The 17,643-nt window shown below is 41.8% G+C and overlaps 1 protein-coding gene across 12 annotated transcripts in view; it reads left to right on the forward strand.

Annotated features, from left to right (window-relative positions):
- Positions 1–5,656: 5,656 nt before the first annotated feature.
- AFDN (afadin, adherens junction formation factor) overlaps positions 5,657–17,643 on the forward strand; it is a 148,271-nt gene continuing 136,284 nt past the window's right edge. For all 12 annotated transcript variants that reach the window (XM_069487826.1, XM_069487830.1, XM_069487834.1 and 9 more), the window contains exon 1: positions 5,657–5,869. In XM_069487826.1, the coding sequence (XP_069343927.1) occupies positions 5,765–5,869 (105 nt within the window). In that variant the 5' untranslated portion in view covers positions 5,657–5,764. The remainder of the gene's footprint in view (positions 5,870–17,643) is intronic.

The following is a 17,643-nucleotide window of genomic DNA, read 5'->3' on the forward strand; positions in this document are numbered from 1 at the left end:
AGAGAGCAAATTGCCAAATCTAAATATCCAAAAGGATCGGAAAGAAATAAGCAGCCTTGTCTTTCCTGAATCTGACCACTTTGAGAAGTGAAAACCACAACAGGAAACCGCTCGGCCCGAGCAGATGACACTTACGGTCTGCATGACACAGTGCCATGTACACCGAGGGCGGAATCTTTGCTCCAGCTTTGCTGAGGTGGAGTTAACACGTAATAAACCGCACATGTTCACAGGGTACGATTTGTGGAGGGTTAACATAGAGCCCCCAGGATAATCAAAACATCAGGATAAGCAAAATGATGCCTCATGATCCATTGTAATCCCGACTTTGCCCCCCGCCTTGGATATAAATTCTACAAATATTTTCTTCAAGGCTGAAGTAGAATCTCGATAGCTCATAAAAATTCAGACATAAATATTTCCAAATTAAAACTTCTTAGATTGGCTGGGAAGTTTTACATGATTAATGTGCATGCAAAAGGAAAATATATTATACTTCATTTTTAACTAAAGCTTCCGATCTAATAATTGTATCCTACAAACATACTATTATTTTTGAAATTACATTTAATACTTTAAGAACAATTTTCCATTGACTAAGAATGCATTTTAGAAATATTAATTGTACAACTAACATTTTCCTGCAACTTGATTTTTTTTTCCTTTCAGCAGAACGAAGATGGGAATATTTACATCTACAACATTTATTACAAATATTAGCACCTTATTTGGCATGAGTAGGAGTAACTATATAAATACATATTGGCAAATATCAATATCTGTCTTGCCAGTAGAAAACCTTGAGACTATCATCTTGGACTGAAACACTTTCTTCTGGGATGGTTATCATTGCCCTCCAAGAAAAGCTGTGAAATCTGATGTCCTTTTTGGTTTCAACAGAGCAAGTATAGTTAAATCAAGTCTTAACTGATAAGAAATGGACACTTTTCTTTTACTTCTGTAACTTAATATCTGTTTATTAAGTGATATACCTAGGCTTCAAAAGTAATACTTTTTCGTGTGTCATCTCTCATTTTGCTTTTGCTCCAACAATTTAAAAATATAAAAAGCATCATTAGTTCATAGGCCAGAGAAAAACAAGAGGCAGGCTGGATTTGGCTCACAGGTTGTAGTTTGTCAACCCCTAGGTTAGAATATTAACTTTTTTTCACATATTAATCCATAAAGTGACCTCAGAAATAGGGGCTGCTTATGAGAATGTAGATTTGTGTGTAGTAAATTGTACAAAACTGAATGTATTTAAAATTCTCTTAAAAGATGGAATTCACCCTCATTTGTTATTCCTTATTCAGGTTGAGGACCCCTAACCTAAAAGTCCAAAATGCTCCAGAATCTGAAACTTTTGAGGGCCGACACAGTGAGCAAAAGATCATTTTGGGTCTTGGATTTTGGATTAGGGATGCTGAGCTGGTAAGTACATGATGCGAATGTTCTAAAGTCCGAAATTTGAAACACTTCTTGTCCCAAGCATTTTGGATAAGGGTTACTCAACCTTGAATTGTCTTACAACAGAGAAACCAAATTATTAAACTAAGAAACTAATATTTTTGCATCAGTCTTGTAACAAGCATCTCGTCCTGAATTTACTATATTTGAACAAATAGTTTTTAGATAAAACAATTCTCTTACTCATAATTGGGCATATGCAATTTTGAATATTTTGTAACACATACTGTTGGCTACAACCCCTTCTAAACTTTTATTTTTTACTCTATTGCCAGTTAACTATATTTAGACATTGAAATTCAAACTGTAATCTTGTCTTATTTATTTATTGAGACAGAGTCTTGCTCTGTCACCCTGGGTAGAGTGCCGTGGTGTCGTCATAGCTCACTGCAGCCTCAAACTCCTGATCTCAAGGGATCCTCCTACCTCAGCCTCCCAAGTAGCTGGGACTACAGGCAAGTGCCACCACCACACCTAGCTAATTTCTTTCTATTTTTAGTAGAGACTGGGTCTTGCTCTTGCTCAGGCTGGTCTCAAACTCCAGAGCTCAAGTGATCCTCCCACCTCTGCCTCCCAGAAGGCCAGGGTTACAGGCATGAGCCACCGAGAGTGGCCTTGTGTTCTTTATTTAATAACTGCATGGGAAATTAAAAATGACTCTCTGAGATAAAACTTATTACTGAGCGAAAAGGGTTAATTTCTAGGGTCCCAATCCAAATGCTAGTCTAGAATCATATAAAATTCTTGCACAACTAGCTGCTCGGATTAACATTTTAAAAGATGCCAATGATATCTTCAATTTCTCATGGGAATTACAACCACAGATTATTGAAACTCCCTAGGTACCTAATGCTGTTGTTAATAATGTATTTCTGACCACACTGCAGCTTTGAAGAATTTAGCATCTAAACAATAAATTTGTTTCTTCTCGTCTAAAATGTCAGTTAATCTATAATGAATGTGTATTTATCCATTTTGCCCTTGATACGTAAGTAAATCTCTGTTAAACATAAAAACAAAAGCCTTGAATCCCAAAATTGTTATACATTTCAAAATAGATATTCAGGTCAAAGATAATTGGAGACATATTTGAATAACTTAAATTTTTCATTCTATGATTGCCAACTTTTCTTGTAATTGGTTGTTTTAAAGTTGATTTTTTCTTGTGAACACTCAATTTAAAAATTTATTTTTAAAAAGACAAGAGCATCACTAAGTGATCATTTAACCAAACTATTTACATTGCTTTTTCCTTACTGATTATCTTAAAAATAAATATGTACCTGTTAAACTTTAAGAGATTATACTTTGGTGAAAAACTTGGCAGAGAAATTTGTCTGTGCAGTCTTGTAATCACAGAAAAATAAAAATAAAATCTTATTCTCTGAAGTTACTTTAAGTTTCATGAGTTTTTTATGCCAAGAAGAGAAAAAGGTATCGATACTGCAGGTTTTGATATTTAGTGAGCACTGTGTGTATGTTACTGCAGTATTGTGGTTCATTTTTCTTTCACAATTCTGAAACATCCTGCCAATTATTTAAGTAAAAAACCTGAGTTTTGGGCTGGCCCGAAGGGAGCGAGTTCTCTCCGCTGAGTGCTCAGCCTCAGTTACAGAGGGACTCCTGGTCCCACTCTTTCCCCTTCTCCATACTGCCCTTGACTAGTCTTTAAACACCTTTGATTTCAGAAAGACACTTGGTGGTTAAATGGCCTGTGGCGGTTCCACTTTCAAGCTCTAGTCAGGGCCACTCCAACCCCCTGGTGGTCCCATCTTGCTGGGGTGTGGCTGCCAAGCAGGAAGGACAGAATGCCCAGGGGGTGGAAGGAGGGGCCCCCAGCTGTGGGGGCTGGGAAGCTCTGCAGTGGCAGAGATACTTCAGCTGGGCCTTAAGCCCGTGGTATTTGAGTCCAGATCAGCCAAGCAATTTTTTGGTAATAAGCAGCCTCCAAATTTCAGTGGCTTAACACAATAAAAGTTATACCCTACAAATTGCAAAATGCAAATCCCCCTGCAGGACAGCGACCCTCCAGGGTGGCTCTCCTGTGGGTGCTGGCCCTTCCAGCACTTCCACCCCTGAGCTTGCTTTTCCGTAGTTGCCGCTGGGGCAAAGGAAGCCAGGGATGCACAGTCACTTCCTGGCTGACAAACACTTCCACCCAGAAGTGACACACTTGGACCAAAACGAGTCACGCGGCCATGCTTATCTCCACAGGGTGGAAGGTGACATTCTGTGTGCTTACTGGAGGGAAATGAAGCCAGCAGACAACAGGCAGAGTAGCAGCGGTGGCTGGGATTTCAGCAGGTGGGCACTAGGGGGGTATTCCAGGTGGGGGGCAGCGACTGAGCCACACGGCGGAGGTAGACGAGAAGAGGCCGCGCTTGCAAGACAGTGGGATGAGCAAATCTGCAGTTTGGGATTCACATATGGAACAACAGGAAAGTGGGCTAAAAAGTTAACTGGGCTGAGCTGGTTTTGAATGCGGGGTTCTTTCAGGGCGAGCACAGAGAGGAATAATCGGGGTAGTGTTTGGGAAGCCAGGAATGGTTTGTGCTGGGGACAGAATGCAGTGACACTAAGAAGAGGAAATTGTATTAGAAAAAGTTGCCAGGATGGGGGGACCAGTAGATGGAAGAAGAAGAAGAAGGGTGAGGTAGGAAAAGCACCGAGCAAAGAGGCACGTCCTGACCCAGCTCTCAGAGCAGAGCCTGGTCACAGGCTTACTTTGGACATCAGCAATCTCACGGCCAGCTTTGCACACGAGTTCCTTAAGACCCAAGTCACTCTCGGGAGCAGCATCACCGGGAATACAGCTTCATGGTGAAGGTTCGGTTAATGCGAGGGCCACGACCCGCGTGGCACGCGTGGAGCCGGGTAGGAGCCCGCGGCCTGGCCCTGGGACGCGGCCACCCAGACCCGAGCGTGCCAGGCAGGGGTTTGCGGCGCAAAAGGACAGGCTGCTCCCGCGTGGAGGTGCCCTGATGCACAGACGCTTTTCTGCAAGTCACCACGCTTTGATTTTGCGAACGCAGACCCGGGGTCCACGCAGGATTCACTCCGCGTGGTGCTGGCCCAGCCCGCAGGCCCGTGTGAGACGCGTCCTTGTGTGGCGGCGCCGGCCAGGGCGGCAGCAAGGCGGGGACGACAGGACCCTCTTCTCTCCTGCAAAGGAGGAGATCCAGTGGCCGAGAGAGTCACCTCCGCGCCGGGGAGAAAGTGACGATGACGCCGAAGAAGCGTCGTCAAACGAGGTTCACCGCGCTCTGGACGGGCTCCGGCACGTCGACGCGGACGCCCCGTCGCACCGCGTCCCAGGTCAGCCACGAGCCGGCCTCCCCCACGGGCGCTGCACCACGGAGTGCGCTGGGCTGTGTTCTGCAGACAAAAGGCATTTCTGGGGGGAAGGGCAGTTAAAGAGAAGACCCCTCATGAAGCAAACGTCCCTAAAATTCACACACCTTGCCGCTGACATTAGCGTCAGGCTCCGCGTGCGCCGGGACGCCGGGCTCAGAGTCGCGCCCACGCGGCGTCCGAGCGCGCGGGAGGCCCAGCCCCTCCCCGTCCCCCTACTCGCACCTGCGGCCCGTCTGGTCCGGGGCGTTCGCGGACGCGCTCTGGGACACGCGCCCAGGCAGAGCGCGGGGCCGGGCCGCCCGGCACCGGCTTCAGAGCCGCGGTTCCGAGACGCGCACAGCGTCGTGATCTGTCCTCTGAAGGAGCAGGTGCGACCCAAGAGAAAGCGACTCTCGGAACCGGCGCGCACAGAACCGAACGACAGCGCGGAGGCGGCGGGACCCGCGCAGGGGTGGACTCGCGCCCGCGCCCGCCTGTCCGAACCCAGCTCCGTCCGTCCGAACCCACTACGGCCCGTCGGGACCTGACCCTGCACTGCCCCTCCGACCTCAGCACCGCCCCGTCCGAACCCACCACTGCCCGTCGGGACCCGACCCAGCGTCGCCCGTCCGGACCCCAAGCCGCGGCCCCGCCTCCGGCGGCGCGGGCTGCAGCACCTAGCGGAGCGGCGTGGAGGTGCGGCAGCGGCGCGCGTGCGCGGGAGGCGGCGGCGCGCACGGCGGGCGCGCACGGCGGCGGGCGGGGCGGCGCGGGCGCGGCGCACACCGGCGCGGCTGAGGCGGCGGCGCGGAGGCGCGGGTGGCGGCGGAGCCCGGCGGGGCCGAGGCGGCGGCGCAGGGGGCGGCGGAGCGGCCGGAGCGGCGGCAGGGGACGCGGGCCCCGCGGACCTGTCTCCTCGCCCGGCCCCGCGCGGCGCGGCGGCTGAGGAGGCGCGGCCGGGACCATGTCGGCGGGCGGCCGCGACGAGGAGCGGCGGAAGCTGGCCGACATCATCCACCACTGGAACGCCAACCGGCTGGACCTGTTCGAGATCAGCCAGCCGACCGAGGTGGGCGCCGCGCGGCGGGCGGGGGGCGCGGGCGGGGGGCCCCGGGACCTCCTTAGGCCGCCCCTCCCCCGCCGCTCGACTCTGCCCGGAGCCTCGGACCCGGCCGGGACCCGCCCTCCCCTCCCCCGCCCCTCCCCGCGCCCCCCGCCCCGCACCCACCCCCGGCGCCCCGAACCCTCCCTCCCCAGCCCTCCGCGCCCGCGCCCACTCGCCGCCCGCACCCCTCCGACAGGGCTGGGTCCGGGGGTCGCGGCGGCCGAGCGAGGGCCTGCGTCGCGGCCAGAGCGGTGCGAGCGTGGTCGTCACCTGTTCTCGGCCCAGGGCCGCCCTCCGCCGGGTCCCCCATCCTGTCCGTCCCCCAGCCCCGGGTCTCTCCATCTGTCTGTTCTTCCCTGGTGTCCTCACTTGTCCGTCCCCCAGCCCTGGGTCCTCCCACCTGTCCGTCCCCCAGCCCCGGGTCTCTCCACCTGTCCGTTTTTCCCTGGTGTCCCCACTTGTCCGTCCCCCAGCCCTGGGTCCTCCCACCTGTCCGCCCCCCAGCCTCGGGTCTCCCCACCTGTCCGTCCGTCCTTCCCTGGGCCCGCCACCTGGCCGCCCTCTACCCCCTGTCTCCCCACTTGGCCGCTCCTCTCGGTCCCCCACCCCCGATCCCCCCACCTGTCCTTCCTTCCCTGATCCCCCCACCTGGCCGCCCCCTGGGCCCCCCCCCACATGTCTGTCCTTCCCTGGTCCCCCCACCTGTCCGCCCGCCACCCCCTGTCTCCCCACTTGGCCGCCCCGCACCCCCGACCCCCCTCATCTGGCCGCCCTTCCCCGGTCCCCCCCAGTTGGCCGCCCCACCTGGTCCCCCCAGTTCCTTCCTGCGGCGCGGGCGCCAGCCCTGGGCGAGGAGCTCGGGGCAGCCGAGCCGGGATCGGGTCTGCGAGGTCGGGCCGGGCCGCTCCCGCCCATGTCCCGGGCTGGGGAGGCGCGATTGTTAATTTCTGTTCTAGCTGCAGCCTGTTTGCTTTTCTAATGGTGTCTCCTAACTGTTGGTCAGATAGATCTTTGTCACTCCCTGGGAGCATGTGACCACTGGTGTTTGCCCCAGCAGGTCTGAAAGTTGGAGGTCGCCGACTGCGAGGGTGAAGGCAGTGTCGGCGAAGTAGTTAGGGTCGTGCGGGTTGCTGACGCCACAGGCCAGGACTCAGCTCGAGGGGACGTGTCCCCGTGTCCCCCCCTCTCCACGACCGCCCGGGAGCTCGGAGACGCCCGCCCCGCCCCCACCGGGCCGGCGAGCAGGTCGCGGGCGCGGTTCTGTGCCCGCCGCGAGGGAGGGAGGAAGTCGCGCCTGCTCCCTGCTCCGGCCTAGGACAATGGTAGCTGTTGGTGACAAAGCTGCCCGCGTCCTCACGGCTTTACTAGCCGCAGCCCGGGAGACATCACGTGGGAGGACCGAGCAGGGGTGAGAAGTCAGGGAGGACCCTGCGCGTCGCTTTGTGACCCTGTGTTCTAGAGCCATGCTCAATTTCACAAGGCTCGGTTGCTGACTTCGTGCCTGTTCAGGAAATCATCTTATAGCATCCTGGTTGGTTGTAATAGGTGATTCGAATTTAATGATACTTGCTAAAATATGCGCTCTTAGGCGCCAAAACATGTTTGGCAAATTTGAACATTTCTTATGACAATTTACTCCCTTTTCTTAGCATTCAATCCCAGTTTATATTTTTGAGTAAATTTGACTTTTACTTGGACTTCATGATTTTGCCTGTGGTGGGAAGGTTCTGTTTCTTCTGTCTTCATCTGGACCCTGACCACACTTTACGTGGGTAGAGCCATTTGTCTTACGCCATGTAAATCATTGGGTCCAGGTTGCCAGTGTCAACACTGATACTATGTTAAGTTACTCCTGATTCACAGTTCATCTTCTGTAATGATTTTAAGAGTTGGGTTCTCGTAAGCAAATTAATGCAATATGATTAAGTGTTCATTCATAGATTTTTAGTACATGTTTAGAAAGATGACATGCAATAATTTAGTTTTAGGATTATATTGTCTTTCAGAATGAACTCATTTTTCTTTTCATCACAAGATAAAATCTGGATGTAAAGTATTATCTTGGCACACAGTTGTTTTGTTTGAATGGATCTATTTTTAATTGTTTTTTGAGAGATTTCTCAAGTTTGGTTGAGAAAAGGAATCTTTTGATTTTAGTAATAGAGAATTCAGTTTACGTTTTGTGTTTTTAAATTGACTTGTCATTTTTTAAAAGTCCCAAATTAGGTGCAGATTATAGTTAGTCCATTTAGTTGTATTTTAAGCACTCAATTGAAACTTTTTCTCTATTTTCTTAGATATATAAATAGTTATTATCAAAGTAAAATTTGGCCCATCATTTGGAAAGCTATTTTTTTCAGTTATTCTGCAGGTGAAAATTTGTTGTGTACAAGTATTGAATCAAAGCAAGAATTGAAGAACTTAAAAAAATGATTATGTATGTCATTTACTAGTTTTTACTCTCACTTGTGTCTGAACATTTCTGTTTTAAAAATGATTCGTCAGAATTGTATTAGAAAGTCTTTCGTAATGAAATGAGTTGGTTTTCTATATAAAATGTTTATATGTTATTTTCCTTAGCTTTTTTGTCATCTAGTGGCTACCTCATACTTTCCATTTTGTTTTCTGGAGAACCTTTGTATGCTACGAAATTTATCTTGGTCTTAGAAATTAAGCTTTACGTTTAACATACTATATCTTTCATTATGATGTAGGTAAACTTACTTATGTTAATAATTCTGTAAACCAATATTTCAAGGCCAACAGTTTCAATTTGCTTTAAGCTTATGTCTGAAAATTTTTTACCATCAGATGATTATTTTTACTCTATTTGGCCATCACAAATCAGGTTTCTTAGTTTTCTGCAAGAATATAACGTTATATTGGCCCTGATTAGATCTTCAATAAATGTTGAACAAATTTACTACAGAAGTTGATTTGTAAAAATAATATTTAAGCCTTCTATTTATTTATTTGGGTGATCTTTTTAGTATGTGTATGAGAGTTTAGTTGTGGTTTTGTTTTCCCTTTTGTTTGCTTTTTTTTTTTTGGTGTGGTGATCAGTATCTATTATCAAATTTTACAACTCCATTAATCATCTGTGATTGGTGGTTTCAGGCTGCTTTGATAACCACTGATAATTCTGTGGTTTCTATGTTTAGGAAGATGATAAACTTAGCTCTTTGAATCGCATTCATTTTTTAAGAAAATTGGAATATGTTTTGAAATCAACCTGGTTAAATTTGCATTTTCCTTCATGCTAAGATTTGTTTGTGAGAAGAGGGCTTTCAAAAAATAAGTTATCATTGAATATGTTTCAACTTCTTCCTCACTTAGATCATAGAATCTTTTGGAATTTGTAAAATGAGAGTTGAGGATCTAAACCTAATGTTGATATTTTATCATCTGGAAATTGCTGTTAAGCTGAATTAATAATCTTGATTAGTATGGAAAGCTATAGCTCATAAAAGCACCTCAAAGCATTTTAGTCCTTTCCTTATTTTTAATGTTAAGGCTTGATTTCTTTTAGGGATTTGTAATTATTTATGATGGCAGAGTGCTTGCTGCTAATCTTTCCTTCCTAATCTTTCCTTCTCCTACTGAGAAGAGGGCTTCTCTGGTTATCCAAGGGAATCCCTGTTGGTTTTAACTTCCCCTGACCTGTCTTTATAGCCATTGGTTTGTCTCTTTCCCTCCTTCATTACACAAAAGCAAGGATTTAGAGTTTGTGAAGAATTATTCTGTCTGCTGCGTGGTAGGTGTTCAATAAATATTTTGTGAAAAGAATATTGAATGTATGACCTTCTTTGTGTGTGTCTTTATTCCTGACAAAACACGGGATATATGCTTTTAAAAAATTTAGTGAAAATTATCTGGTAGGCTAATGAAGATTTGTTTTTATATCTTAGTTTTGCATGAAGGTTACACTTAAATGCAGAAACTATGCTAGGTAATGGACCATTTAGCTTTACAAGATATTTCTTAAAGTCATTTGTTTATTATTTATTGAGTTCATTGCCTTCTTTTGCCCTGATGGAAAAAGTAACTTAGAATTTGTGTGGACATCTACACATGCTTTATTATTGGTGAATGTGTTATATCTGAATACTCTGATTAATCTTGAGAAGTAATGCGGTGATTCATGTTACGCAGAGATGTGTGTGAAAAATAACTTCTAGTTTGTCAGCAGAAGTGGAGTAGGAAGTCTTCAGGTGAAGTAATGATAGTTGCATAACTTATAGCTAAATGTATATTTCAGACTGATATTTAGTTTGTAACTATGCTTTATCATACTGTATTCGAAATTGTATTGAAAACAAGTTGTATTTTAAACATTGGTGCTAAAGATCTCTTTCTCTTGATTAATGTGTAATGAGATAGGCGATTGCCAATGATGTGTTTTTAGTATTTATATGCATTTCTTTTCCTTTTTTTTCTCATAAGTTGATCCTCAGTGGTGGTTATAACCATTTTTAAATGCTTATTTTATTTCCTGTAATAATTTTTTTTTTTTTTTTTGAGACAGAGTCTCATTCTGTTGCCCTGAGTAGAGTGCCCCTGGTGTCAGGCTAGCTCACAGCAACCTGAAACTCCTGGGCTTAAGTGATCCTCCTGCCTCGGCCTCCCAGAGTGCTAGGATTACAGGCATGAGCCACCACGCCCAGCTGATTTCCTGTAATAATTGGCTAAGTTTTATGTTTGTGTGGGTGTGTTCTTGTGAGTCTGAGGTATAGCTCTTGTCGAACATTGTTTAGTTATCTTAAGTTGAAACTGCATTTTGACTAGTTTCAATTTGGTATCCGTCTGCCAATGAAAGATAATTTTATTTTATGCAATTTGTAGACCTAATGTAATGTGAATGTTTTAACTATAGACTTTTATAGAACTATCAAATTTTGATTGTGGTTAAATTATAATAGTAGTAGTAGAATAGCAGAAGTGGTCTTTCATATTTTTGAAAAAATAGGGGTCACAGAATATCAGGATACAGTACCAAATTGGTGGGAAGTCTTAGAAAAGTTTATGGTTATGTCATTAAGGATTTAATTGAGCAATTATAGTGTATGAAGCATTATTATCAGGTGTTGGTTATTCTGGTAGTATAGGTTAATTTGTTTATAAACAATTTTACCAGACTTGAATTTTGGTGTAATGTCAGAAAATGCTAATGAATAGTATAGCAATTATTTTGATATAAACTTGTTTTTCTTTATTATAAATAAAGTAGAGATACCAGTAGCACACACTGCACATAGAGCTAAACTGACTCACCAACTGAAAATTATTTTCAGGTTAGGTAGTGTCTTGATTTTTCTTTGAAAGTTTGCTATTTCTATTAATTCCTTGGCTGATTCTATGTAGAATATACTCATTCACCTTGAAGTTGCTTAGGATAGAGATGAAATGTATTTGTTTGACCTACATTTACACTTGTAAGTTAGATACTAAGCAGTATGCCAAATCCCACAGACCTTTTAACCACTTCTGGCAGGGTTGGCTAACACTGATGTGCTGACAGAGCCTGAAAGTCCACTGGTGGGCTTCCAGTTAGTGTCTCCACATGTATGAGTAGACAGCAGGTGTGTACGTGTTGTCAAAGTTGGACCATCTTTATTCATGCTCCACAGATTTTTCTTACATTTCTGGTCACACATACCTGGGCTAAAGCAATCTGAGAGGTGGTCGGGGAGATGTTTGTTTGCCTGTCTCAAGTTGCCTGATTGCAGTTTTATTCTAGCAGTAATAAAAACATAAAATTCACTAGTCATTTTGACATCTGTGATTCACCGAAACAATATTATAATTTAATTTAGAAAGTGAATGGACTTAATAAAGTGAAAATAAGCACATGGAGAGGTGGTTCATATATAAAGCGGGAGAGTACTTTCCCAATATAAGTTATTTCTACACATTAAGGATAATTTGAAGTTTCATACTTGCAAGTTTACAAATGTGTCATGAATGAAATTATTTAGAGGAACTGAAATGGAATAGTTTACTGTGGCTGGAAAATAGCCAAAATTTCTTTACTTTTACTTACAAGAAATTTAATGTTAAAGAAAATTGTGTGGCTTACAGAAAAGAAATGTGAATTTTTGTTGCACTTGTCTACATTGTTGTTTTTAGGCCAAATATATACAACATGCTTTACCTTGGAAATACTATCACAACATTATAGTTAGGGTGACCATATGGAACACTTTGTGAGTGAAAGTGGCACTATTAGTAATTATACGAGGACAATGAACATGAACTGGGACTGTCTCCATTAATTCTTGGTACAACAGGAGCGGGGCTGCTTACACTGTTTTCAGTTTCTGCAGTTTCAAACTTCTGAAGTTTACTAGTTAGGGCCCAATTGACTTAGGCAGACAGGACGAGACCATTTTCACGGAATATTCAGACATTTTGTTTGTGTTTTTAAAGCTGTCTTCCTTTTTGGTAGAGTAGAAGCAACTGAAAGAAGACCTGTCACTGTTGAGCCTATCTGCAGTGTGATGGGTGTTTCCAGATTAGGAAGTCATGCCTCCCCTCCTAAAACTCCACCTGAAAGTTTCTTTTATTTTCAAAATAGAACAGAGGTTGACCCCCAAAATTATGATCCATGGAAAAAAATGCTTATTTGTTGCCGTTGTTTGGAGGTGTTTTATTGGTTAAGTGTGGTCCAGTTGGCTGTTGTATTTAGAATTCTAGCTCATAGTTCTCTGTTGCTTGATTGCCTGTATGTTCTTTAAGGAAAATCAAGTAAATTCTGTTCTTTGCAAACTTAAACCTTTTGTGCCTTCCAAGTATATACTTTCCTTTTACCCTTATTTGCTCACAGTGGTACTTTCCATGGTAACCTATTTATTGTTATTTCTATTTCCTGATTTTTATAGGAGAACCAATAAAAAAATCTATCTTATCATTTTGTGCCACTGTTATCAGCTTTTGGTACAGAGACCTGAGATTGCCAGTTTTTACCCCTCTTGCTTTAACTTTGCTTCCATGTGTTTAGCAGAGAAAACAAACTGGGAATACCAATATGACCACTGTTGGGACACCATCCCATATTTAAAAACCATTGTATTTTTAAATTTTATAAGCTTTTATAAACATGCTTAGTATAAAATTCATATATTGGGGAAACATCTTTCAAATAGGTTGTTTTTAGATGGATATTGATATTATTATCTGAATAAATTTCTGAGTGCTCCAGACTCCTAGATGTTTGGACAATATACCATGATTTTACATAGGTTATAAAGAACATTTCTTCTTTATAATATACTATGATTTTACAAGCGGTTTTAAATGAGTTCTTAGGTTACATTGCATAAAACTTTCTACATAATTGGGTTTCTTTTTGGCAAAAACTTGGAGTGATTATTTTTAAGACACATTGGTAATGAAAATAATCAGTTTTACCAACATTCTAGTTTGAGCTTAAATACTTTTTTATTTCTGCTACTAATTCATCTTTGGGAAATTCTTTTCAATACTTTTCATATTCAGTTACATTAAATTCATTTGTCTGTCTTGCACTTTGAATGGGTCTTTTACCCATGCATCATTTTGTTCTATCAGGCATTGATTATTTGGAGAATATTGTTTCGCTGAGGTATGCAGATCTACCAAATGTTGACAAATTTCCTTACACAATTACTAAGATGTTAACATTTGTTAATATTGCCACTGATGTCATCAAAATCTTAAGTACTCTCAAGCTCACAGTGGTGGATGCAAGTTTTCAGAGAATTTAATTTTCATTTTAAAGCTCAAATTTTATTATTGGTGACACTGTCATGGCAGGACTTGAAAGGACAAGCCTGTTTTATTCATTTCTTGAGAAAATGTCTACCAACTATCCAAGCCTGAAAAACCATAGTTTGTTAGTCATTCTTTCAAGTAAAAATGGTATCCTATGAAAAAAGTGACTAATTCAATTAAACAATTGCACAAATACCTTTTCTTGAGACATCAGTCAAACTTGGATGTGCAGCAGAAGTAGAAAGGCTTTATACTTCCTGTTTGGGTACATAATTGAACAAATGTGCTCAGGAGTCAAGGTTCAAGAAAATCAATCTATTATTTTTTGTTTCATTAAAGACATTCTTAAGTGAAACTAGCTTTTTGGAAGAAAAATTGAGTGCATAGCAGTGAAGAATACATCTTGTACACAGTGCATTTTGACACTACTGGCTTGGTTTGTGCTGCTAATATGCCATAAGCTTTACTCATCGTTACTTTTGACCACTCATAACAATGGTGACAAATGAGAAAGGCTAATACAGTCCAGGTGTTATGAAAATGGTTTCGACCTTATGAATGACCTAAAAGGGTCTTGGGGAACCACGGGGATTTGTACACTACAGTGTATGAGCTGCTGCCCTAGAATATTTAGTGGTGGGTTTTAAAAATTTTGGTTTTGGCTGATTTTTTATTGAAAAATATATATTCTAAGGTAGATATTAAAGCCCATCACATAAACAGATGTAATATTTAAAATGTGGACATAGGGCTCATTATTATGGAAGGGTACATTTCAACATATATTTATTATATTTTTATGCATTATGTATTTTTCTATATTTTTAAATGCCTCATTTTAATTTTTGGTTATCATTGATAAGATGCAAGCATTTACATTTTTGTTATTCAAAAGAATACTGGCCACAGCATAGCTAAAATGATGACCATCAAGTTTTATTGCTCCAGTTCACTCAGGATGTGACCTAAGCCACTCTTCCTGCTCACTGGTCTTTTTCTAGTTCTATCCATGGGTCTTCTTCCAGTTCAGAGAACGACAGTGTGTGATGTTTTCCACATAACGTGGAGTTATTCTCTTGTTTAATGTCTTAGGTCTCCTGGCACTTGTCTGCCTTTCAGTCCCAAGTATAAACTCTGAGTTATGCCAACCATTGGCTGTGTAAGAATTTCTTTTCTTCCCAATGTGTTTAGTTGTATTTTCCCTTAGCTTTTTTCCTGAGAGACAGATAGACATACAAGCACAGACAGATAGTGTTTATATTCTAAAACCCATCATGCACTTATGGAATTTTAATACTTAATAAGTGAATATATTTAAAAAAAATGTGTGGTAAAAACAAAATGTTAGAGTACTGAATTTATATTTAAGATTAGCAGCACTTAAGATTAATTTATTTCTATTCAGTGGCACCTTGTTTTGAGCCAAATATATTATATTGTTATAATGGGTGGCTGTAAATTCATTTTGAATTTTTGGGTGATCAATTTATTTATTACTATAGATAGCATTACTATGCTATTTTGATGGAACACTACTTTTAACCATTTGGTGAAACATGCTTATCAGTAAACATTGTTTTATTGGGATAATATAATACAGATAAAAAATTTTAATTGCTGAATATGTAAATCTGTAATGATTCCTTAGAGATCAGTTAAGCTTCTGCTTATTCAAGAGGAGGAGTCTGCCAGGAGTACCATGGACAGTGTTTTTACTGAATTTAATGTTTAGGACCTTGAATATTTAAAAATGTGTTTTTAATTAAAGTTTGGCGATGGTGGCCTCATTGAGTTCATGGTAGAGTTAATGTGGTTTTTATGCCAAACTTGCTGATTTCAGTTTTTAAAAAATTATTTTATTATTACATTCATGAAATTGTTATTTTTGGGAATATCAAAGACAGTGAAACTAAAACTAGTAAATTAAGAAAAGCATTAAAAACTATGATGTTATTTTATGGCTAATTTTTAAAGTATATTCTTGAAGATGTGGCTAGACATGAAGGGGAGTATATTGCCTTCACTGTAGTAAGATTATTCATTTAAAAACATTTGTTTTTTCTATTATAAAAGTTATGTGCTTATTTTAGAACAATTGAAAAATATTGATGAGCAGAAATAAAGGTAAAAAATTACCCCGTGTTCTGCCAACTGAAGAAATTCTTCATTGCCTTCCAGGCTTTTTTTTTTCCTTTAAATTCGATCTTATTTTGGGGGGAAAAAAGTTTGTGTGTATGTTTAATTGTATCTGGATATTAATTGTTCACATTTTTAGTATTGAATCATGTTTCTTAACCAGTTATGTGTCTGTCAGGAATCTAGGTTTTTTTTTAATTTTTATTTTTGGAATTAGCCAATCATGTTTAATTTCTCAACTTAGTTTGGGCCATAGGTTTTTTTTGTTGTTTTTTTTTAAATTCAGAATTTTTTAATTTCAGAATTATCCGGGGGTACAAGCATTTTGGTTACATGAATTACTTTTGTACAGTTTGAGTCAAAATCATAAGTGTGTCTGTTACCCAGACAGCATGCGTTGTACCTGCTAGGTGTGAATTTACCTATCCCCTCGTCCCCATTCCCACCTGCTTGATTTCCGTTGAATTGTACTACCATATGTATACGTGAGTCTTGATCATTTAGTTCCAATTTAATAGTGAGTACATGTGGTCTTTGCCCATTCTTGTCATATTTCACTTAGGAGGATGGTATCCACTTCTATCCAGGTTGTTACAAAAGGTATTCACCATTTTTTTTTTTTTATGGCTAATATTCCATGGTGTACATGTACCACATTTTATTAATCCATTTGTGTGTTGATAGACACTTGGGTTGTTTCCACATCTTTGCAATTGTGAATTGTTCTGTTATAAACATTCGAGTGCAAGTGTCTTTTTTATAAAAAGTCTTTTTTTCCTTTGCGTAAATACCCAGTAGTGGGATTGGCTGGATCAAACGGCAGGTCTACTTGTAATTCTTTGAGCTGTCTCCATACTACTTTCCACAGAGGTGGAACTAGTTTGCAGTCTCACCGACAGTGTATAAGTGTTTCTCTCTGCATCCATGCCACCATCTGCTGTTTTTGGACTATTTGAGTAAAAGCCATTCTCACTGGAGTTAGGTGGTATCTCATCATGGTTTTTACTTGATTTCCCTGATGATTGGAGATGTTGCACATTTTATTGTATGTTTATTGGCCATTAGTCTATCTTCTTTTGAAAAATTTCTGTTTATGTCTTTTGCCCACTTTTTAATGGCATTGTTTGATTTTATCATACTGATTTGTTTGAGTTCTTTGTAGATTGTGGTTATTACCCCTTTATCGGATGTATAGCATGCAAATAATTTCTCCCATTCTGTAGGTTGTATATTTGTTCTTATGATTGTTTCCTTGGCTGTGCAGAAGCCTTTTAATTTAATCAGGTCCCATTTATTTATTTATTTTTTGTTGCTGTGATTGCCTTTGGAGTCTTCATAAATTCTTTGCCTAGGTCAGTATATATGAGAGTTTTTCCTACCTCTTCTTCTAGAATTCTTAGCATTTCATGCCTTGGATTTAAGTCTGTTATTCATCGTGAATTAATTTTTGTGAGTGGTGAGAAGTGTGGATCCTGTTGCAGTCTTCTACATGTGGCTATCCAATTTTTCCAGCACCATTTATTGAATAGAGATTCTTTTCCCCAGTGTTTGTTTTTGTCTGCTTTGTCAAAAATCAGATGGCCATATGAGGATGGTTTTATATCTGGGTTCTCAGTTCTGTTGCATTGGTCTAGGTCTCTATTCTTGTGCCAGTACCGTGCTGTTTTGGCTACTATAGGCTTGTATATAGCTTGATCTGGTAAAGTGATGCCTCCAGTTTGTTCTTTTTGCATAATGTTGCTTGGACTATTTGAGGTCTTTTCTGATTCTATAAGAAGCATAGAATTACTTTTCCTAGATCTGCAAAAAATGACGTTGGTATTTTAATGGGGATTGCACTGAATGTGTAAATC

Source organism: Eulemur rufifrons, chromosome 15 (assembly GCF_041146395.1).
Source record: "Eulemur rufifrons isolate Redbay chromosome 15, OSU_ERuf_1, whole genome shotgun sequence".
In the NCBI taxonomy this organism is placed as follows: domain Eukaryota; kingdom Metazoa; phylum Chordata; class Mammalia; order Primates; family Lemuridae; genus Eulemur; species Eulemur rufifrons.